The following is a 22,894-nucleotide window of genomic DNA, read 5'->3' on the forward strand; positions in this document are numbered from 1 at the left end:
GAAGAACAAGGACATGATTAAATATGGCAATATAGAACTTGCAATGGCAAAATCTCAATGTAAATACTTGGATTCAATATACCGTACTGCATTTAATAGTTATCCTCCTCTTGCCTTATACTCAGGGTCTCATACATATTGCATCTTTATGAGAATCTTTATTTTAAGGAGGACTTTGCCCCTTTCTCACATCCTTATGGTATCAGAATGACTTAAATCTACACGTACAATCTCTTATCCAGACTCAAAGTTGAGTTGAAGAATGCCAACATCACATGTTAATCTCTCTAACGTGTGTTATGATGGTGTTACAACTATTAGAAAAAGCAGACACCGCAATCCAATAATTAGAAAATCTGCCTTTATTAAGAGTTATTTACAACAGTGGTTCCTTCTGATACAGTTTCATTCACACTCACAACCCCTCCATACAAACAATATCATGTAAACTGAGGCAGAGAGAAAGGCATAGATGGAGCCATTAAAAATGACAGAAAAGATCAGTTTTACAACAAATTTAAATACTTTGAGAGTGTGTGAGAGGGAGATTAAGCTGTACCTGATTGCCGACCTGATTCAGTGTAAATCTGCAGGCCAAACTGCTCTAAAAACGCTCTCACTCAACAAGTTCCAGCTGCAACCTTAGGTTTCAGTTTAAGATTAAATATCTAGAGGCATCTTTACAGCAGACTGAATTGTTGTACTCCCTTAAAAAATAATATGCAGAGCCATGTTCCAAACCTTAAAATATTGCTTCCAAGTACTAAAACTTATAAAGATGTGACAATTTTAAGCAATGTTTCTTTCACAAGGTTGATACATCTATGTTTGGAATTAAACTCTTCATGTGACTCCTCCTCTCAGTGCAAAGGAAGGCAAAGTTTAAGAAAAATAAACCTCTTTAAGCTTAGCAAAGACATACATGTAATATTGCACTTTGGTTAGCAGGCAGTGCATTTACTGCACATGGTATAACAATTATACACTTAATATATATTTTTTTATTAAAATTTAAGTCCCCTTATCTAACATCCTTCAAACGACAGTATTTATGCTTTGGCTTTGTCAGTTCCCATCCAGTGTGACTGATTTTACAGTAAAAATACAACAAAAAAATAACATATCACAATAGCAACACATTATGAATAACAGTTAGTCTTCCCTCGCCTGTTAAAATAGCATTCCTAAATAATCATTTAAAAAGAAACTTAAATTCTGATCTGGATTTATTCTAACCCCCATTTGAAACATGATACAAAATGATAAGCACATCCTTGTGTGTGTTGGTTAAGAGAAAGGAAATATTTAAATGAGGATTTACAGTGATAAATCTAGATTAATGTTGTTCTTTATAGGTAATAATAAATAAAAGTCAAACAGGTCAAGAAATGAAAAACAAAAAAGTTGGTAAATCATTACATCTTGGGTGTGTTTTTGGTCATGATATTTGGAAGACGGCACTGATAATTTGGGATAAACAAAAAGTGCTTAGTTACTGGCTCACCAGCTTTCATAGAAAAACATTGTTACTCCTCTTGTCAAAACAAATTCCCTCGCTGTGTGCTAAGTGAACACAAACTACTTCTTCCAAACCAATTCCTAAATATATTTACTCATTAAGACAGATCATTTTAGTTTGGCCACTCCATCATGTGAATCTCATGCTTCAGTGGTGAGCATATAAAAAAGCAGACTTGAACATAAAAAAGGAAATTAAAAACACTGAGTGGAAGCTGATACCATGTAATTGAGTCACGTGAAGCGCATGATGAGTTTCAAATCCATCAAATACTACAATAAACTTTTTTTTTTAAAGAAAACCCTTAGAACAGGAGTTAAAACATAAATATTCACTAAAACAAGGAACAAAGGAACCTAACGGAGGGATAGGTATGCTGCCACTGCAGGCAAAGCCAATTAAAACTGAGGCAACAGGCATGTGCGATGTGGGGTATATGTTTATGTTTATGTTTAGTTGGTTCTAACAGTGGCCAAGAGATGTTGTGGAACGTCACAGCGGCTGTTTTTATGTAGTAGAAGAGTCTTGGTAAGGCACAAATTTGGAGACTTTGTTGGGAGAACTTGGGTTTGGACAATCAGAATTCTCAGTCATCCTGAAGAAAGCCTCCTGCTCCATTTTCTTCATGTTTAGCTCATCTTCAAGGGCCTAAGAGGGTTGGAGGAGAAGGGTGGAAACCAAAGCTCAAAAAGTGTACTCATATTGAGCTTAGTATTCAGACAAGACTCGAGTGAGTACCTGCCCCAACCTCTCTGTGACAAAATTGTGAGCTAAGCTAAACTAAGCACCTTGGAAAAGAAACCACGTACCTTCTTTCTGGGTTTCAGCTGATCCCTCCATTCCTTCAGCAGCTGGTTGTGTTGTTCATCCAGATGTTTGAGCCTCAGAGTCTCATTCTCAATCAACAGGTGACATTTTTCATTCTGAAGCACAAAACAAGCTCTCGTTAACACGTGCCGGCCATTTATTGTTGTGACACAAACCAAAATATCCACAGCAGCATACAGAACAGAAAAAGTGACACATGTAGAAGATGAGAAAATGTTTCCCCTCATTCACCTGGAGCTGCTGCAGCTCTCGGATATTGCTTTCGCACTGGCCGATCATCTCTCTCATCTGGTTCTCGTGTTTCTGCTGTTGATGCAGCCTCTCTGCCTTCTGACGCTTCTCTTCCTGCAAAGAAAACTATAAAGAGACAGAGAGAGTGACTTACTAAATGATTAACTACACGCTTCAATATCATGTGAGAAAAACCAGCACTACTCTTACCTGTTTGATCTTCTCTCTGTCCTCGGACGGGCTGCCCATTGAGTTGATACGGAGGCTCTTCTTGAACATGGCCATGCGGGTCTTGGCCTCACTGCGCTGGATCTTTGGGAGCCGGTTCTTCTCCTGCTGCTGCCGAGCTTTAAGAATCTCAATCATTCGCTGATTGTAGCACTGCATCTGTTCCTGCTCCTGTAGTGAGAGAGAACACACATTTGGTTGTATATGCATACAGAGAAAATCAAATATATACTTAGCTAAAGTTAATTCCAGACTCGACTGGCGGTGGAGTTGCAATCCACTGATTTACCTTCTCATGTTTTTTGAGAAGCTGGTGCCTCTGGAGGAAGTACTGGTCCTTCAGCTGTTGCTTCAATAACTGGTGTCTCTCGTAAAGGTTCTTCTCCTCCATATCCCATATCGTAGCTTCACGCTCTAAAACAATTAATGATGGGACAAAAGAAATGACTGAATGTACAACTAATGTAACACCAGGTTGGGATACTGATACTGATACAGATACTGTACCTCTGATTAGGTGGTGTTTCTTGTTGAGACATTTCCTCTCTGTATCTGCGATCTCTCTCTTGTTGTTGGAGATGATTCTTACCAGCGTCGTGTCCAGGTGGTTCTTCTGAGCTGCCAAGAAGTTGCTCTCCTAAAACACAGAAAGAATGAAAAAAGGAACGGATGATTTCTAAACAGTCCAAGTATGCATGTAAATACCATGGCTGTTACTTACCTCTCTCATCTTAATTTCTTGGAACTCATTCATCTTCTGCTTCAAGGTGTCTTTACGCTGGCTTCTGGGCAGCTTATCAACAGAATGTTTTACCTAAATATAATAAAATAAGGCACATTTCAGCTATATTCATTGAGTTAAAAGCCAACGCAAAGTAACTGACAGCTTTGTTTGACCAATTTTTATTCCTTTTTTCCCCCTAACACACACATACACATTATCTTAAACATACCTCCTTTTTCTTATGTTTTAACTGATCCTGGAACTTGTGCAGATCACGCTCCTGCTCTGATTTGATGCGTTTGGTCTCGTCCTTGAGTTTAACATTGTGGTCTGACTCCATCCTTTCAATAGTTTGCTTCTGGTGCTTCTCCAGGTTCTCCAGCTCCATATCATAGTGCTTCTTCTTGGTCTGGGACACACCAAGAGTAAACAAGCACACTATAAGCTTTAGGGAAAATAAGCATTTTGTATCACAGCACCTAGGTGTAGCTATCATATTACATATGATTAAGACTGTTTTCATACTTTGACAACACCAATGTCTATCAGAAAATTTAAATTGTGTGTGTGGCTGTGACTCACATTCATCTCCTGGTCAAAACGTCTCTGCATTTGTTCTCTCTGTGTCTCCAGCTTAGCGTTCAGAACAGCCTGAGCACGGTGCTCTTCCTTCTGCATCAAACGGAGTTCACGCAGCTCCTGACGCCTAAACACAAACACAGAATTATTGTTGACATACTGTATCCAATTTTAGTTCATGAGTTTATTCATTTCTCAAAGAAGCAAATCAAAAAAGCTCTGTATTAATGTTTATTAATGTTTCTCCTTTTCCCCAGGTACTGAATTTTCTCACAACATATCACACATTTACAGAGCAGATGTGCATGCTGTAGAAATATTAATAGATATATTTGCTTTCAGTTGGACTTAAGATCTATCGAAACTGAATTTATGTGATTATTTGTATATTTTATACATATAAAAACCGAGAACAAAGTCTGGAAGTGCGGTAGTCACATGTGCAATGTAATATTTCAACCACTAGATGGCAGGAGTAATGCACCAGGATTTAAATAGGGTTTTAAATGCAGTGCGGTGAGTATTAAACTGTTTTGACTACATACAGTACAATACAGCTGACCTCCAGCTCAATTGAACAACTGAACCACTAATCTAAAGTGAATTTTATTCTTTCAAACCATAGACTGCATATATACAGAAACTGCTGAATGAGTTAAACCGTGAAAATCGGTGTCTAAATTAGTCTTTTTCCATCAGTCTGAATATTTGTTTACTTCGGTCTCAAGGGGCTAAAGCCCAAAAGAGCAAGATGCCTGAAATAGTGTCCAAAAGACTATTTATCACTGTACAGACTTCACTCTGAGCCGAGGAATGAATAGACCTCAGAGTTCATGGCCCTCATTTAGGGAGAAGAAACCAAAAGATGGAGACAGCGACAGCAAATGCGTCATAAATTCTGCCCAGATAGTGAGCAGATATATATTTATGTTTGTTCAGAATGTGTGTCCTGTAGACAGACAGGGTCAGTCACGTACCTCAGGAATCTCATCTCCTCATCTTTCTTCTCATCATCCCTGATGATCTTGGAGGTGGTCACGCTCACCTCTACGCCGTCAATAACAAACTTCCTGGTTCGTTTCAGAGTCTTGCTCGAGAAGTTCTGGGAGGCAGAGCGAGGTAAGAGGAACAAATGTCACAAAAACAGATGACGTTATATTAAATCAGAGATCGACTACAAGACTTCTCTACATACTCACTGGAACTTATAAAACTTCTTTTAACATATGCGGTAGAAAATGACTTTGATGTGTACAATAAAAACAGTTCCTTTTTAAATATATACGTGTTTGTGATTCCGACTGTAGTCTTTTTATCTGTTGAACGGAGAGGCAGCTGCTTGTGAATCCATTGACAAAGGCATTTAGATTCCGGTCAGTCTGGTTCTACTGTTACACGAAGAAAGATGCTCCATCTGTAATCACTGTAATCACCATGAAGGAAGTAACTTACAAAAATACGACTCATCCAGTAAATAAGACACAATGTGACTTATCTGCCTACTTTAGCTGCGGCAAATTTAGTTGGTTGTAAGTCACTTTTTGGAGATTCAAGGTTTTAAACAAACACAAGCAGTCTATTTCTGATCATGGGCCTACCAAGAACAGGCTCATGACCTTTTTTTCTCTGCTCCCAGATCAAAGTCCAGCAAACTCAGTCTAATTTAGGACACATGAGCCAGACACCACAGGCCAATCCAACAATGTTTAAGGACGTCATACTACTATGATGCATGTAATACATGATGTATTACATGTTTAATATGAGTCAGGGCATGACCTCAAAGTGTTGCTGTTATGACTTACAAAGCGCATGCTGTTATATAGTTACATTTCCAGTGTCCTCTATCTAAATCTGCTTCCACAGACAATATTTATAAGATTGATATGGCAGGGTTTACTCTGCAAACACTGGGCAGTTCAAACCCTTGATGTCGTCATTTCCTGGTTTATAAATAGTTTATTTATAAGGAGAGTATGGGGGGAAACCAAAGAGCGGGAATTCATTTGGTTTGCTGTCCACTGTAACAAAGGTTCCCCATGAAGCCTCTGCAGCTGAGCAAATAGACTACATACTACGTACAAGTTTGTGTGAGGCTGCTGTCACAGATGACAGCAACTGGATGTTATTTTGTTACATTTACAATAGCAATAAATCTATGTGTTGGCACTGTAATCAGAGGACATGTGGGTCATTTTGTGCCTCAGCTGCCTTGTTTGTATTTGAGGCTCTAAGTGACTGTGCTAACTTCCTATGAGTCGTCATTCCCAGAAATCACACACACAGCTCTCCTTTAACACTCAGTTGAACTAATGCACACAATTCATGTGCACACAGCGATGCTCTTAATCACACACACTTGGACAAGAAATCCCATTCACTCTTACTGCAGCCTGATGACCGAATCGCCTACTGAATAATCTGTTTCGGAAAAACTTAACTAGTCACGAACAGACACTACTCCATGCGCAGTCAATAGGATTTCAATCATAGTCAGTCTATAAGCTTCCAGAAGCAGCACAGTGACAACTGGCTGCATAGAAACTTCCATTCACACTGGTGAATGCTGAACTGTGCCCACACAAAGGGCACTGTTGGTCCCAGTGAATGGAAAATGTTGCATATTTTGCTTCAGAAAGGCTTGGTGTCTAATGATAAAATGGTCTCTCTCTTTAGCTTCCCAACTTCCCCTCCTCACTGAGATAGTCAGGCTCAGCACAAATTTAGTTATTGTTTAGTTCTCTATAGGTTACTGGAATTCTCCCTTTTTAGACTAAAAAAACCTTTGAATCACACAGGAGTACATCAAAAATTTGGTTTTTAAATATGTGATGACCCTTGATATTTGGTTTTCATTTTTCACAGAGGTATTTTAATATAATTCAGCCCAAATACACCAAATAAGTCCATGTTCACCACAAATCATAACTTATTGTTTAGTTAAAGAAAAATGTGGTTTTAAAAGCTTTAACTTGTATCATTCTCTGTATCCTTCCTAAAAGCGTGTGGTGCAAGCCTAAGGGAAGACAGACTATCCTCTGTTTGAGATGGTTGACACCCACACCCCAAAACACAACACAATGCAGTTTCAGTTCCTCTGTGGGTGCCGAGAAATAGTTTTTCCAAGGAGGGGTTTTCCTACAGAGGCAGGGAGCCGCCACTGTATGATAAAGACCTATCCTTTCTTCACTTATGTCTGTCAGCAGAAATGATAAGTCTATACCCTGGGTTCATTAATCTAACCTGCATCAACAAACCATTATGTAAGGCTGTTTTTATTATGGTATTTTAAATAAAAAGACTAAATAAATATTCATAAAGGAAGTTCAGGCTGGTTAGTTTGTACTCATGTTAACTCACCCTTGAGGACATTGACATGTCCATGCTCTCCGATGCCATGCTTCCTGAGTAAGAGAACCGATTGTTGATAATCCCTCCATTGATATAAGGCGAGACAGGCTCAGTGTTCCCTCCCATCGATGTCCGATCTCGGGTAGCTTTGTTTAGGCTACCATTGAGCCCAGAACGGGGTGAGGGTACTGGGGTATGAGCAGAAGAGGGAGTTGGAGTGGGTGTGGGGCTTGAGCTTGGAGTTGGTAAGCCTCCATTAGCCACAATGTTGTTCTCCGTCTTGGTCGTCTGGATTTTTGGAACCTCTGGGTCTGTAGAGTCTATGATGATGTCAACTTGTTCCTCAGATGCCACTGGCTGGGGGTGAGATGGTGGCTTTTCTGTCTCTAGGGTCTCCGCAACCTTAAAATAAATTTTAGTATTATTACTAACAAATCTTTGAATACATCACTGTCAATACTTTAGGTAGACACAGAAATATTCATTTCTAAATCTAAAACAGAGTACCTTTTCTTCCTCCGATGTTGGGGTACTCTTCCCATCCTCAATGCCTGAATCTGAGCTGGAAGTCTTGGTGGAGGCCTCACTCTCAGATTTCTCAGACTCAAGAGTGACTTCATCAGCCAGTTTGTTGCCCAACTCCTCTGTATCTTTTGGAGGGACATTCTGCCGCGGTAGGGGAACAGGGACCACCATGATGGAGGTTGGCTGTTCCTCTGCTGGTGTATTTGGCTCAGCCCCCTTCCTGGGTAAAGGTATTGGTGTGGTTGGGGAGGGTGTAGTTGGGGAGGGTGTGGTGGGGCTTGGGGTGTCCACAGACTGGTCTCCTTCCATACTGGTCTGACTGGTCTGGCATGGCTCCTTGCCTGGAGACTTGGGGAATGAGGGGGAGGAGGGAGAAGATAAGTATTGTTATGCACGGAAATTACAAATCACTTAATGTTTATAGCCTTATATTGTGTATTGTGTAGTAGGTTGCTCTGTCTCAGTGTGGCTGTCTGCTCTGACATTATTACTTTATGCAAGATTTAATGTTTTCAACCTTTGGTTTTAGCCAAAGTGCTAATCACTTAAGTCCTTCAGGCATACTGTGAACTAACCTTACCCTTAGTTTTAGTAGGAATGCAGTCATTCAGGCTCAGACTCATGTATTGCTACCTCTGTGTCTGGGATGTCTATTTAAACTGTACAGTACACTAATAATTGCATGAGTGAAAGGTCTGTGTAAATCATGGCTCATAACCAGGGACAAAGAGTTCTGAATGGCCTTATTAGCAAGAATTCAATGTGATTCTAGATGAACACTTGGCAAGTACAAGTGTATTTAATTTAGACGTATTGTTTTACTGGCCAAAGACATGAAACAAGTGGAGACAATGCATTAAGTATTTTCATCACCTGCTGATACTCTGCAAAAGGAAAGTCTGATTGAGAATAAGATGTTTCATCCAGGACAGAAACACAGAAATGGTAAAACCCTTAAAGGTCACATCATGGAAACATACTAAAGATAACTTAAAAACCACTGTAAAAACCATCAATAAAAATAAATAAGAACAATCTTTAATTACCAAGAAATACAAACACAAACTGATTTACTAATGTACCTAAAAAAAATCAGCATCCAAAAGGGAAAGTGTAAAGTTTTTGTTAGATATGGAAATGCTATTGTCTGTAATTATAAACAGCACTGTAGAGGTTATGTAAGAATTATGTGCACAGTTGACAGTCTGTCAAACTGAGCAATTCTGCTTCTGGAAACACCCCTCCACTGTCTTCCACTGGAGGTAAATTGGCCAAGTCCAGCCTTTCTAATGTCTCAGTAAACATCTCTGTGTGGCTGAGTATGATATATAGGACGAGTTAAATGGCAAGGCAACAGCTTGGATCGTTTTCAGGGCCTTGTAACTGGTTGTGTCAAAATATTGCTATGTGTGTACATGAATCCCCTCGCTGGAAGGAATGATCTGTAATGATAGCATAGTTAGCAAAGGGATGTGAAAGCTGATGTTTGTACTCAGCCATTTGAAGTACACGTACAACACTGTGGATACAGTAACACATTTTGATACTTGCAATAATTGTAATATTGCCCTCTAAAAAAATATGTCCATCTTGCAACCTGGAAATCCAAATGAGATTAGCCAATTAACTCAAGTGAATGAGTAGATTTGATGTCAATGTCTAGTTGGTTTTTAATCTGAGAAAACAGCACAAGATATAGCAGAACTGGATACATAAAGAAAGTAGCATCATATATAGAAAACCAAACTTAATTCAAAGAATTACAATGTTTACACGATGTTTAGAAGGCAGTGTGAAACACGACAGCAATGGCTGCTGAGCCAAGTTTCTGGAGCCAAGTTATTCACCTCAATAAATTAGGAAGTCATCACACTAACTGTTGACATTAGGGGAGGAAGAGATAAGTAGGCAAACATTCATCTCAAGGGAGGGAAAAAAACATCCATATTCAACACATCACTAACACATTTGTCTGGTCACTGCTTCCTGTTTCCAAGAGTATTTCTATCAGTATGAGTCACTGGTGTATGGTGAACAGTCTGTCTTTAGTTAAGGGTCACTGTATAGAAAACAGAACAATGTCTGACCTTAAATAATTTACTACATCAGGGGTTGTGAGGTGACAACATTTCTACTACAGGACAGGAGCGAGGCTGAAGGCAGCACCTATATTTAACCATGTGTGGGTGTGGGTGAATGCCAGGATTCCGGTTTTTTGTTCCTTTGTTTATGCCGAGTGGCAGACGGTGAACTGCACTCACACTATGTGACTTTCTAATCTTGTGCTCTCTGTGGATTTATGAATGGCGTCTGCAGAACGGACCTTCGGTCCTTTGACAGGAAGGCCATGTTTACAGAAAAACAAAAATGCTGTTCAAAATGGTCAACAAGCAGGGACTTCAAAAGTAGAGGAAATAGGCAGTTAGGGCAGAACGTGTGTTCAGGACATGGGCGCACGTGCATGCTTTTGTGATTATGGGCATGAGTTTCAATATAAATACATCATCTGGTTAATTACGTGTACTCTTACAACCCAACCCTACTGGAGGAACATGGACTGTCCACTCTCCTTTTGGAAACAAACAATGACAGAGAGGAAAAAGTAAGGACAGAGAAAAAGAGAATAAAGATCCAGGTTTGTTACCACAGTAAGCTCAATGGCATCGTCCTCCTCTCCTTCCTCTCTATTGTCCTCAATTTCCTCCATAACTTCAGCCTTGGCCTCAGCCACCAGCTCCAGCAGCGGACGGTTAGACTTCACGGATTTCACAAATGGGTGCTATGGACACAATGGACAGAGGAGAGATGGTTTATTAATTAGTCAAAAAACACAGAGCAAACTTGTTTCAACTTGTATTTAATCATATTCTAAAAAACACCCAGTGCACAACATTTGACACCTGCACAAAGAGTTAAGAGCGTAAAGGGCCACAGGATAAACAACTAAACAACCATAAAACAATATTTACAAGAAGGAAACAGAGGGATGTCGCAACCACTGGTGATGATGCGATAGTAAGAGCATCTTATACGTGTTGGTACCTGTTTGATTTATGGTGTTTTATTAAGTCACTACATTAGCTGTAGAGTTTGAGTGACACAGAACATTTTGCAAATGTGAAAACTTCAGTTAAAAAGACAAAAGGTGTTCTACTATAAATACAAATTTAAGGAGTCAACAAGTGAGATAACAACAAGGTGCTGTATAAAATAAAATTCTGGTGAAATATGAAGTAAGTGCTGACATTACATTAGCTTTCCCGTGGGGCTGGGAGAGGTGAAGCACATAAGAGACTTTCACCACAGGGGAAACTCTATCTGCCACCTGCTAGTTCCTGAAAAGCTACAACAACAGTGGCTACAAACACTTTCCTTAACGGCACACTGACAGTGTACAATCAAACATAATGCCCTTAAAATAGCAAGCAATGTTTACTTCTACAAAGGTGCTGGGGTGCAAATAAGGCAGTGATAAGGGGAGTGCAAAGAGAAGCAAAAGCTAAATTAAAAGTTGAGTGCAGATGGAGTCCAAGGCTGATCATCTATTATTCAGATGCTTTGCACTGTTGTGTAATTTAATTGGAACAGCTGACAAAGGGAAAAAGCTACCTACAAGTGTTGCTGGACCATGAAGTGTGTAAAAGTCGGGTTGTGTGTTGTGTGTGTATTCACATTTGTCGTGAGTGATCACAGTTGTTTGCGTGCAGGCTTTTTTCTTCCAGGACTGCATTAGGCATCAGCTTTTAACTTCTCCAATGACTAACAACAGTCAGCTATTGTCTAATGAGTCAGGTAGTGTAAATGCTGAGTGTAATCTAATCATTTATTACACTGCAGTGGGAATAATAAAGAGAACAAAAACAGACTAGACATTTTGTTTATAGCACACGTCCGAATTAAATTTAAGATACAAGCAGTCTAGTTAATCTATGCTGTCTATATAGGGAAGGCTTGCAGGGAATGCCCTGCAGAACGTGGCACAATTAGAGTCCACAACAAAAGCAAAAGCAGCCTTTCCTTATGATCAACACAAGATCAGCAACTGGTGCAAAGAGGCACACAGATGAACAAATGTTGGGACAAGATTTGCAGCTACAAAAATACTTGATGGTTGGAAGAGGGTGTGACAGAGGGGCTAGAGTTGCACTGGGTAAATAAATAATCCAGTTGTGTGCATAGGCCATGTACTCTTCAATGATCTCAAGATGAAAATAGTGTCTTTATAGAAAATCTCCAGGTTTGAGTTCTAGACAGAACACCTCAGGTTAAACAGAATCAAGCAGAACCAACCTTTATGGAAAGAGTGATGCAGTGAGGTACCCTAACTTCATCCCCAGGCTTAGTGACATTGACGCAAGACATGTTGACTACTTTCTAGATATCTACATCGATCAATTAATTCCTTTCCCTTCAAGCACCATTTGAGTACCTACAGTAGAAAACATCTGAGATTTCAGCTTCAACATGTGAACTCAGGCCTTCCATGCTTGAACTGAACCTAGTTTCCTTCACACATATCAAAGGGAGAAAAAGCAAACAGTGTGGTATCACTGCCCTATATCTAGCTATGTTTTTCTACTGCCATAATGGATCAAGATGTGGATCAGTGAAGCTTATATCCTCTCTGTTAGGTTTCAAATTGCTTTAGACTCAGTGAGGCTGGTGATTTTTTTTAGGTTTTACATGCATGGCTGGGCATGAAAAGGTTAAATGTGAACAATATAGCCCATTAGGGGACCAGAGAAGGGGGCCTACCTGTGTAGCAATGACAGTAGAGTGTGTGTATTTGTCTTACTTCCATCTGATAAATTTGACATTCAGACCTTGACTGTGAACATTTTTGGGAAAGTGAGGGCAGACTTGTTTTTAGGGTTGAGGTTATAATTAGGTTTAGGTTAAGTTTGGGGCAATGGTTGAGGTCAGGAAGGTAGTAATTTTGGTCTACATGAATAAAAATTGACTTGACTTTTATTTTCTCAAATTTTGGAATATTGGCCTGAGATTTCTGCCTCACATGTGGTGCTCGCGGCACTGAAAAGTTAAATATTTTAAATAGTCTCCAGAAAAAAAAGTCTATTATTCTGTGTCATATATCAACAGATATAACAGGAAATACTTTCTCCTAAAAAATGTGTTACTAAACCTAAAACTGCTGATAGCTTGTTCTGGTTTATCCAGAGAATGTTCTAAACAATATGGAAGCTCTAAAGTCCTTTGAGGTGATATTTTATTGTCTTGTGGAGACAAAACAATAACCAAATGCACAAATGCAAACAAGAACAATATTATATAATCAGTCATGCGGTAGAATGTGTGGACTATGTACTAAGGCTCAGTAGTCCTTACCCATGACATGTACAGTAGAACAACCTTCCATGATTAAGGTTAAGGTCCGGCCTAGGCGTACAGTTGTGATCATATTATGGTTCACGGCTGAGGAATGCATATTGTCAATGAATGTTCTCAAGTATAAAACAAAAGCATGTGTGTGTGTGTTTATGTGTGCACATGCACATGTCAATATTGCAAAAACCACTACAAAGTCCAAAGTCAATACTCCCATGGCAAAATAACCAACATACAGACACGCTATGATCAGAAACAGAAAAGCATAAATTTTACACATGAATCGAAGCTACACCAGAAAATTCCTGACCATGAGAAACTATGTGGGAGGAGAAGCTATAGTCACTATAATGAGTACAAGTCATCCAGATGGTCTCCCACCAGCCACACAGCCACAGTGACTGATACTGTGTGATACGGGTTCCAACATGTTTAAAACTAAAACTTTCATTTCCTCTTTTTGATACAGCCACACAGTTTAACACCTACGCTACGTCTATGATTCATTTTTGCTTCACTCCATCTGTTTTCCTCATCCATACACTCCAGTGAGTAATGCATCTAATCTAAAACTTGTCACATACACTGATGGTAACTTCCTGTCAGCTGACATCATTCAACAGCGACTGCACAGCAGAATTTAATGCCATAATTGCACAACTATGTACAGTAAATACTATCTGACAGCCGTGAGGAGAAGGAGGCATGATAAACATCTAAAACCTCCAGCGCTGCACCAAAAACTGGACCACGCCCGTCTCTTTTTCCCCCCACTGGAGAGCACATGGAGAATTCCCAGCGGGCCTGGGTCTAGGAGATTCATCTCTGCCTCTCTCTAATTGGCCAGAGGTGGAGAGCTCAGGGTAATCCAGACATACTATTGGCTGAGGGTGGGAATGTAAATAGTTGGCATTCCCTCAGCTGTGGGATACAGACAGGAAACCATGGCTCTGAATTTTAATAGACACAGCACTCGTGTTTTAATCCACACCCTGTTCACTTTTTCTCTCAAGATTCTGGATTTTGAGAAACTTTTGTCAAAACAAAGTGTCACCAGCCTCTCCTTAGCAATGTCCTTAGGTGTGCCAAAGTGTACTTATATGTAAACATTAGATTTGTCCTTTTCTAGAAATGTCACAAGCCTGAACATATGTGCATTTAGTGCTGGAAAACAAAGGAGAGAGTGTCATAATAAGAACAAAACCCTCCACTGTGCTTCAGATTTAAATGTTTAAAAGTTCTAAGAGGGTCCTTGAAAAGTGGACAACAGCTTCTTAGAGTGCTGAATGTTTACTCACCTCTCTTCAACCTTTACAGCTTTGCTCTTTCACTTTCTTTCACTTGACTTTTTAACTTTTCACTCCAACCCACTCCTCCTCTGCCTGCTCCCATTTCTTGCCGACTCTTTTACACCCTCCATTTCTCCCCCACCCACATGCCTCTGCCCTCTACGGGCACAACTCACTGGCATAGATCACTTTATTCAGGTCTTAAAATAGAAGATTATGTGTGTTGGGTGCAAGATAAGGATAGAGTGAGGACAATGTTCCATCATATATCAAAGTGCAGCACTGTGTAACATTTGCTAGCTTGTAGTCGCAGATCAGGACCCACCTCCAGGAGTTGCGTCGCAGTCGGACGAGTCTCTGGGTTTTTATCCAACGCTTTCTTCAGGAAATCTTTAAACTCTCGTGACCTTTGTAGAACACAAGAAAACAACATTAATCAAAAATAAGAGGAATGAAAGAAGGGGAGAGGGCAGGAAGGGATGAAGGGGTAGTTACAACATATCTGAAGACATTTCCAGAGATGTGATGGTGGATCATTTTTGTGCACAGCTGTGCTTCATAAAACAAAAGCTTTCAACAGGGATGATGAGTCAGCTCCCCAACCCTAATCTCCTTTCAGAACCTGATAATTTTTTCTGTGCTATGTTTGCTGCTACGGAACATTCAGTCATAAAATTGACATGGAAAAAGTTATAGTTTGCAGAAACAGCTTTGCAGAGGCAGACTTAAGCGAGTGCCAAAGGGCAAAGACTGCAGGCAGAGAGTGGGAGGACAATGTGATACATTGAGTGTTTACAGTAGATTACAGGACACTGAGTGTGCAAAAATGTGGTAATAGAATGAAATTGATTGACCCAGGGAAATCTACACAGAAAGATATAACCCCCGTTGACTTCACCTATCACAATCTCTGCAGAAACTGAAGAATTGTGGGCTGCGGAAAAGAGTTTTTATGTAGGTACAATTTGCTGGGTAAAATACCCCTACTTTCTGCCACTTTGCACATAGTATACAATGCAACCATTAGATGCAAAAGCTGAATCATTCTTAATGTATCCTCACCATTTGTGTGGCTGCTCCAGGGTGGGAGGCTCTGACTTGGCAATCTTCAGCAGCACCCTCATGGGGTTGAGCTCATGATGCGGAGGTTCAATCTGGGCAAGCTCGATCAGAGTGATTCCCAGAGACCAGATATCAGCTTTGTAGTCATACGGAGCATCCTTCATGGTCTCGCACATGACCACCTCTGGGGCCATCCTGAGAAAACAAAATGAAATATTTATAGGGAATCATTACATAATGAGGGTCAATGAATCCTCAATTAAACTTCATCGCTTATGGCTAACGCTGTGAAGTCCGATAACGGAGTGCGTCTGATTTCCTGGAACACTAAGGGCATGAACAACACGATCAAAATCGGTAAGATCCTGACACAGTTACAACACCTTAAAAGGGATGTGATGTTCTTACAAGAAACGCATCTGAAAACATCTGACACCCCACGTGAAGAGGGTTTCAAGTATCTATTACAAACTCTCAAACAGGCCCTCAACACAAATTTAGAACCGAATCCCCTGACTGCCCTTTTCAGTCTTCTTCTGTCTAAAAATCTTCCCGTTACTATACGACATGTTATTGCTTTCACCACCTTGCTAGCCAGGCGGTCCATTCTCCTGAAGTGGAAACAGGTTTCCCCACCGACTCACAACAGTTGGATACGGGAAATTTTACAATGTTTAAAGTTAGAGAAGTTGAGGTTCACGCAGCTTGGGACCCACTGCTGGCTTATATTAGTAACAGTCTCAATGTTACTCCTGATGATGCTGAGGATGCCTCTTAACAATTGGAAAGAGAGAGTACCCCCCCGCCCCCCTTTTTATCTATCTATTCTCACCTTTTTTTGTTGTCTCTTCTTCCTTTTCTCTCTCTTAAATCCTACTATACTACATATTCTTTGTGTGTTGATGTCATATGTTGTGTAACTCAACCACTTATTGTGACTGCTTCTGATATGGGTTGTTGGGAGGGATAGTGGGATTCATGTTGGGGTTTTCCTTTTGTCTTACCTTTTTATTTGTACCTCACTTTAAAACAGATGCCTTGATCGACCATGTGAAACTATTGTATTTTCTGTATTGTCTGCAAAAACTCAATAAAGAGATTAGGGGAAAAAAAAAAAAAAAAAAAAAAAGAAATTCATTGCTAACAAATCGAAGCATATGGCACAATAATACCTTCCTGCACAAATCAGGTTTAGCCAAATCAGCTAGCCACAGAGAAATCTGTCCCAACGTGATTCTGATATCATAAAAGTTACACCGGGAGTATTTACAAGTTTTATCTCTGGAAGTGACTAACAATGATTACTGAAAGGGTATGACGAGTGGTTCTCCTTTCTCTGACTCTGTTTTGCATGTGTCAACATGGAGCACACTTCTCTGGTCGGCGCGTGTTTGCCTTCTGTCTGTGGAATGACTCTAAAAACCCGGAGCTCTTAGATTGTACAAAGAAACAAAAGATTATTGCCTGATTCTAGTGGACTTTGCTTATCAGTTTATTCAAGGGAAAACAAAAGTTAAACACCAAAAGTATCTGCAATATTCTTTTCAGGACTAATCGGTATTAAAATGAGGACACCAGCATGTTCTTTGAACTCAGAGGGTATTCCTGATGGATGATAACCCGTTTTAGTCAATGGTTAACTGGTTCCAATCACATTCGCACGGGGGATAACAGTATGGAACACTGTATGGAGTATGGAGTCACTGAGACTTCAAAGGGAATCTTTCCAATTTGTTCAGCTATAGAGGAGAAAGCTGTACTGTTGTGACAACAATGGAGGATTAAAGCACCGGGTTGGGTTGAGTGTGTGTATACACAACATTACACTCTTTCAAGTATTATGGAAGAGCTGTGAGGAGCAGGAAATCAGTTCTCAACAAGCAATAATCCCACGATTACGTAACTCATGTAGGTGTGGTTGGTATATCTGCAGTTAGAGATTTTGCCATGTACACCAAGGTGAATATACTTTTAATAGAGCAGGTTGTAAAAGTATATTGCAGACAATGTTCACAGCCATTTTATGAATGTTCCATCAATATGACGAAACAGCTCAACAACTCAAATCCCACATGAGATATTTACGTGTCATCCATCCCTCAGCACGTGGTCTTCCACTTAATGGTGCTCTGGTGCAGAGTGCTCTTACTCACCAGTATGGCGTTCCAATGAAAGAATCTCTTCTTTGTAAGGTTTTGTTGTTTTTTGCAGATACGCCAAAATCAGCTGCAAGTATGAAGAGACAAAAATAAATAAATAAATAATATGACGTGAGACAGTTGAAAGAATTTCCCCAGAAGCACTTCTCAGTAAGAGGGAGCGAAGCCACTTCAAATATGTCCATCTCTTCTTTTTTTCTCTTCCTTTGTAGTAGCTTGTAAAGATGTCATGACATTGCAATGGGCAGAGACACAAAGCCAGAATTTATAGCTGTCCTATTTCCCAAACAAGCTTTCTCCCCCATTTCCCCAACATGACCCTCAGATTATATGGGTGTTGTTTTCACTTTGGCTGAACACATTTTTTCCCCCCTCTTCAAAAAAAGAATATAACATGTGGCCCCAGGGCTGTTACTGCTAAGTGTTTGGCACAAACCTAACGATTTTACTCACAAGGCAACAGCAGGCTGACTGCTTCAATTGAAAACTGCCATTTTCTATTACGGGGACATAAGTGACTGTCTTGGTTTTGCAGGCTACAATTCAAATCTCTTTGACTTCCCAGTCAAACATATCATTTTCTGCAGAAGGATTTTTTTAAAACTTCCTTATAATACTTAAATAGCACTGCTGCTTTTATTGTACACCAAATAAGAGTTTACACATTAATATGCTAAAGGATGGTGACATATTCTTGAATATTGAATTGAACGCTGAGGTTCTTCAGTACATCCTGGCAAAGTGCCTCCTACTCCTTACCTCTGCTGTATTTCCTGAAATAAACACCAAAGGTGTGTCTCTCATTGTAATCATGCACAAATATTTATACACTGTTTCAGAGGGGACTCCCCCAAACCTTAGGTGAAAAAAATAATGACTGTGCAATGCATCATGGGAGAATAGAACAATACTGTGTTGTTGTCTGTCCAGTGTTTGATAAAGCATCAGGAACAAGGATGTAGATAATACTCTTCTACCATCCCTGGCATTTTTATTATTTTTTTTGGTGCATGCAGCTCTTAAAATTCCAATTGCTGCACATACCTAGAGATCAACAGTCACTGAAGAGTTTACAAACAAACAAACTGTGCTGCATGGAAGAGCATATTGTTTAATGCCATGTTTCATAGGTGGATACAAAGCATGTGGCCGACCTTGTTGACGGTTAATTGCTACCTTCTTTGAATGAACAAGTACTTAGATAAGTGTGGAGACTGTAAATGAGTCTGTGTCATGGACTTAGAGTTTTAAGAGGCAACTCCCAGTGATTATATCTAACTGTGGTGTATTCGAGAAGAAAGTAAGGCAATGCAAAATGACTTTAAGAAGTATAAGTCGAGCTAAGTGAGCAGAGTGGCTAACAACATGTGTCACTTTAATTTAAAAAAAGAGAAATTGTAATTAAAGAATGTATTAATAAACCATTTGAATTTGAATTCAAGTAAACAAAAGTGTGTCACACATAAGTTCTGTGTAGCTTATAGGTATTTCTCCATCTTGGTTTGTGGGTCATGATAGAGTGAAAAAATTAAAGAGAGCCAAAAAGACTAAAGGAAGTAAAACTCTGTGCATGCAAAACATATTTTGGCATTAGTAAATAAGCAGCATTTCCTTAACTTACATTTACATAACACGCATTAAAACACCATTTTCCTTTCCTGGAATGTACACGTTAATCAAAAACATACTTGGGTGATTGGGTCGGATCCACATTTTCAGCTGTGCAATGTGAAGAATGTGGAGAACTCTTCAAAAAGCCAATAAATAAAAATATGCAAAACTTTAGAGAATGTGGTTTTCCCACACAAATGCTCACTTCTCCTACAGTGCCACAGGAGGGGTACAGGGCCTCTAACTGTGCGTGTTTGTGTGACAGCATAAATGCAAGCCAAAGAAACCGTGGGCCAGAGATAACCTGAAATGTGCAGCGGGAATGTGGGCTTTCGCTTCACTTGCATGATTGCCAGTGAAATGGACGTTTAATGATGGGCTGTTAAGAGAGACATCCTTTGGGTTTTACATTCAGTGCATGCCTTATATTTCTTCTACACATATGGCTGTATTCCTCAATTAATCGATTAGTTCTTTGCTCCATAAAAATCAGAAAAATGTTGATCACTGCTTCCTGATGCAATGTTCAGTTTACTGCAAAGAAACTGGAAATGATGCATATTTTAGAAGATGAACTTCATTAAAAAAAAGTTTCAGTTTCTTAAAAAAAAAACAATAAAACTAAAAACATAATTTAATAGTTAACTAATCAATTCATTGACTAATCACTGAAGCCCTGTTAAACAAATTTAAAGCATTGCTTCCTTTATTTCCAAAGAAAGTTGTACTACCTCCATGTTTTCTCTCTTAATATTAGAAATATTTGAGAGGTCAAACAGAACAAATGCATGCTATTGAGCCAAATCCTGTTTAAACCAACAAAACTTTAGTTCAGTCAGCCCTTAGGGATGCCAAAACATCTTGAGATTTGGATTGATTTGTGCACCACACAACTGAAATTTTCCAACAACTAAAACACAACCAAAAATGTTGCATTGTTTGCACAAACACAATAGGGGAAATATTGTGGCTCTGGCTGTTCCAAATGAGATTACCCTCAGAATCGACCATATTGCATCATTCTGTGTGTCCTTGTGGGAGCATGAACAAAATGGAATTGGACACCATGATATAAACACACAGCACACACTTAGCAGTATTTTAAAGTAGAAACACCGAAACCCTCACCCAGTTTGATTTCTCCATCCAGCATGAGCAGGATGTTACCGGCCTTCAGGTCTCTGTGAATGATCTTCATGCTGTGGAGGTAGATCAGAGCTTCCAGCATCTGGCGACAAACCACCTTAATCTGTGGCTCCGTCAGCCCACGATCCAACTCTGATAAGGGAAAGAGAGGCAGAGGCGGGAGATGGAGGTAGGAGAAAGGCGTGAGAACAAGAGCAGAATGGATGAGAGGAAACTAGTTGAAACTCATTATGCATACGTTGCACATTCCACGTACAATCATGGCAAAACAAAGTCTTGAGGACTAATCTTGTGTGTGAACTCCACGAGAGAAAACAGAAAACGTACAAAAGCGTGATGATATCAATGAAGCCTCTCAGATAATGTTGCTGGATAAGTAATTCCAGATCAGAACAGCTTTCACACATCCAAGCTAGTCCTGCCTGCAGACTTTATTCTACGGTGTCTGTGTTTTGTTAGCTGCAGTGGGGGTACAGACAGTTATGAGGATGTGGATTACCAAGTAAAAACAGACTAGGGGGGTTTCCCACACTGGAGGACTCCACTATGTCTAGAGCATTCAAGGCCACACTAATGAAGTCGCAGTATATGACCATGCTCAAATCAACAGCATTGTGATAAATGCTGGTTTTCTTGCCCCCCCCCCCCTATAGAACCTGAACAGATCTTGGAATTGGAGCTTTAAAACAATAGCATCTTTGACCTTTTTTTATATCATCATGTCTCTAGACTTCCTTAAAGTCTCTTCTGGAGGGAAAGGTGTAGTTACAGCACCACTGCAGGTGTGGAACTTGACACTTGTGACATGGAGGAATGTGGAGAGCTTATAAAAATACACAGTAAGAAAAAAAAAGAGAGAGAGAGAGAGAGAGAGAGAAAGGCCTACCGAGCATTGTGGCATCCACAGCACCTCCGGGGCAGAACTCGATCATGATCTGAGAAATGAAGGGGACGGTGAGGTTAAACTTGACACAGCTTTATGAATATACAGTGTAAACATACAACTGACAACTGCGATCGCCTGAAGCATTCATGGATTTATGTGCAGTAACAGGAAGAGCAGATCATTTTTCATCAGCTGCACAACTAACTCCTCACATGGGCATCTTTTAAATATTCTCTTGTACTTTTCCAATATATTTCATTCCTTAATAATTTAAAATACCATTATAAACTAGACACATTCAGCACCAATAGGTCCAATAAGAAAGAGCGCAAAAGGCGAAAACAACAACAAACTGCCAACATTCCCAGTCAATAATGTTCATAGCATTTTGTCAGGCAAAGAATGGGTTAAAATTGTTTTTGTTGTTGCAAAGCAAAGAGGTGGAAAGAAGATGACACGGTGTGTGTTTTTTTTAAATGGGGAAGGTTTTATGGAAGTATTCATTGCCTCTCAGCAGTGAAGATTACCTTACTTAGACACCACGTAGTATTTCTAAAACATAGTCATAACGCATCAAAGTTCGATATGTTTCAATGTGCTTTGAAGGCCTGTAAATTTTTCAGAATATATATTACACACGGTATATATATATATATAGATATATATAATATATATAATATATTATATATATATATATAGATATATATAATATATATATATTATATATATATATATATATATATGTTTTCTGTTTTCTTTTTTTCTGTCTTTAGTGGAAGCTGTAAAGGGGTTTCTGACAGCAAAAAAAAAAACACAAATGCTTTCCTCAAGCATCTGTTTAGCATCTAGTGTACAGGTGAGTTTTTATTTTTGTGGCACTTTGTGGGGGAGGGAAAAGATGTGGCTAATCATTTCAGGCAGCAGTGCATGCTGCAAACACAGACATTTAATGTTATGTCGTCGCTCTCCCTGCACTATATCAGTCAGACACTCTGACATATGTGGTGAAAGTACTGAGAGTACACACACTTTGCAAAGTGGACAGCTGGAGTCAGACCTAAGTGTGTGATGAACTGCCAGTCTGTAACTATACACACTGCCAAATGCATAATACACGCTCAGCAGTGAAGTAAAAACACACAGAGGGAGAGAGGGACAGGGGAGAAAAAAAGGTCCAGAGAACACATTCCCTAAATGGTGTCTTGTTGGCCAATAGCAACTTCCACCAATCACCTTTCATTTCCTCTCCTTACATAGTCAGTCAAAGATCGGCCCCAGGTAGTGTGCAAGCATACCTGCTGTGTGATGTCACTCTTATTTAATCATTGCTTGCTATGACACCACTGTCAAAACATCAGCTTGGTACTGGACAGGGTGTGGAGTTTCAGTCCAGACAAAGCCACACAGAGA

The 22,894-nt window shown here is 39.7% G+C and overlaps 1 protein-coding gene across 1 annotated transcript in view; it reads right to left on the reverse strand.

Moving 5' to 3' along the window:
* Positions 1–344: 344 nt before the first annotated feature.
* The window catches only part of stk10 (serine/threonine kinase 10), a 39,082-nt gene continuing 16,532 nt past the window's right edge, over positions 345–22,894 (reverse strand). The window contains exons 3-20 of the mRNA XM_010729341.3: positions 21,485–21,533; positions 20,581–20,730; positions 17,836–17,908; positions 15,683–15,877; positions 14,946–15,027; positions 10,630–10,764; positions 7,968–8,333; positions 7,470–7,862; positions 5,087–5,211; positions 4,113–4,236; positions 3,760–3,939; positions 3,528–3,620; positions 3,314–3,443; positions 3,096–3,220; positions 2,789–2,977; positions 2,579–2,704; positions 2,329–2,442; positions 345–2,167 (exon numbers count right to left, since the gene is read on the reverse strand). Coding sequence (XP_010727643.1) covers positions 2,027–2,167; positions 2,329–2,442; positions 2,579–2,704; positions 2,789–2,977; positions 3,096–3,220; positions 3,314–3,443; positions 3,528–3,620; positions 3,760–3,939; positions 4,113–4,236; positions 5,087–5,211; positions 7,470–7,862; positions 7,968–8,333; positions 10,630–10,764; positions 14,946–15,027; positions 15,683–15,877; positions 17,836–17,908; positions 20,581–20,730; positions 21,485–21,533 — 2,790 coding nt within the window. The 3' untranslated portion in view covers positions 345–2,026. The remainder of the gene's footprint in view (positions 2,168–2,328; positions 2,443–2,578; positions 2,705–2,788; positions 2,978–3,095; positions 3,221–3,313; positions 3,444–3,527; positions 3,621–3,759; positions 3,940–4,112; positions 4,237–5,086; positions 5,212–7,469; positions 7,863–7,967; positions 8,334–10,629; positions 10,765–14,945; positions 15,028–15,682; positions 15,878–17,835; positions 17,909–20,580; positions 20,731–21,484; positions 21,534–22,894) is intronic.

This window comes from Larimichthys crocea, chromosome XXII (assembly GCF_000972845.2).
Source record: "Larimichthys crocea isolate SSNF chromosome XXII, L_crocea_2.0, whole genome shotgun sequence".
Taxonomy (NCBI): domain Eukaryota; kingdom Metazoa; phylum Chordata; class Actinopteri; family Sciaenidae; genus Larimichthys; species Larimichthys crocea.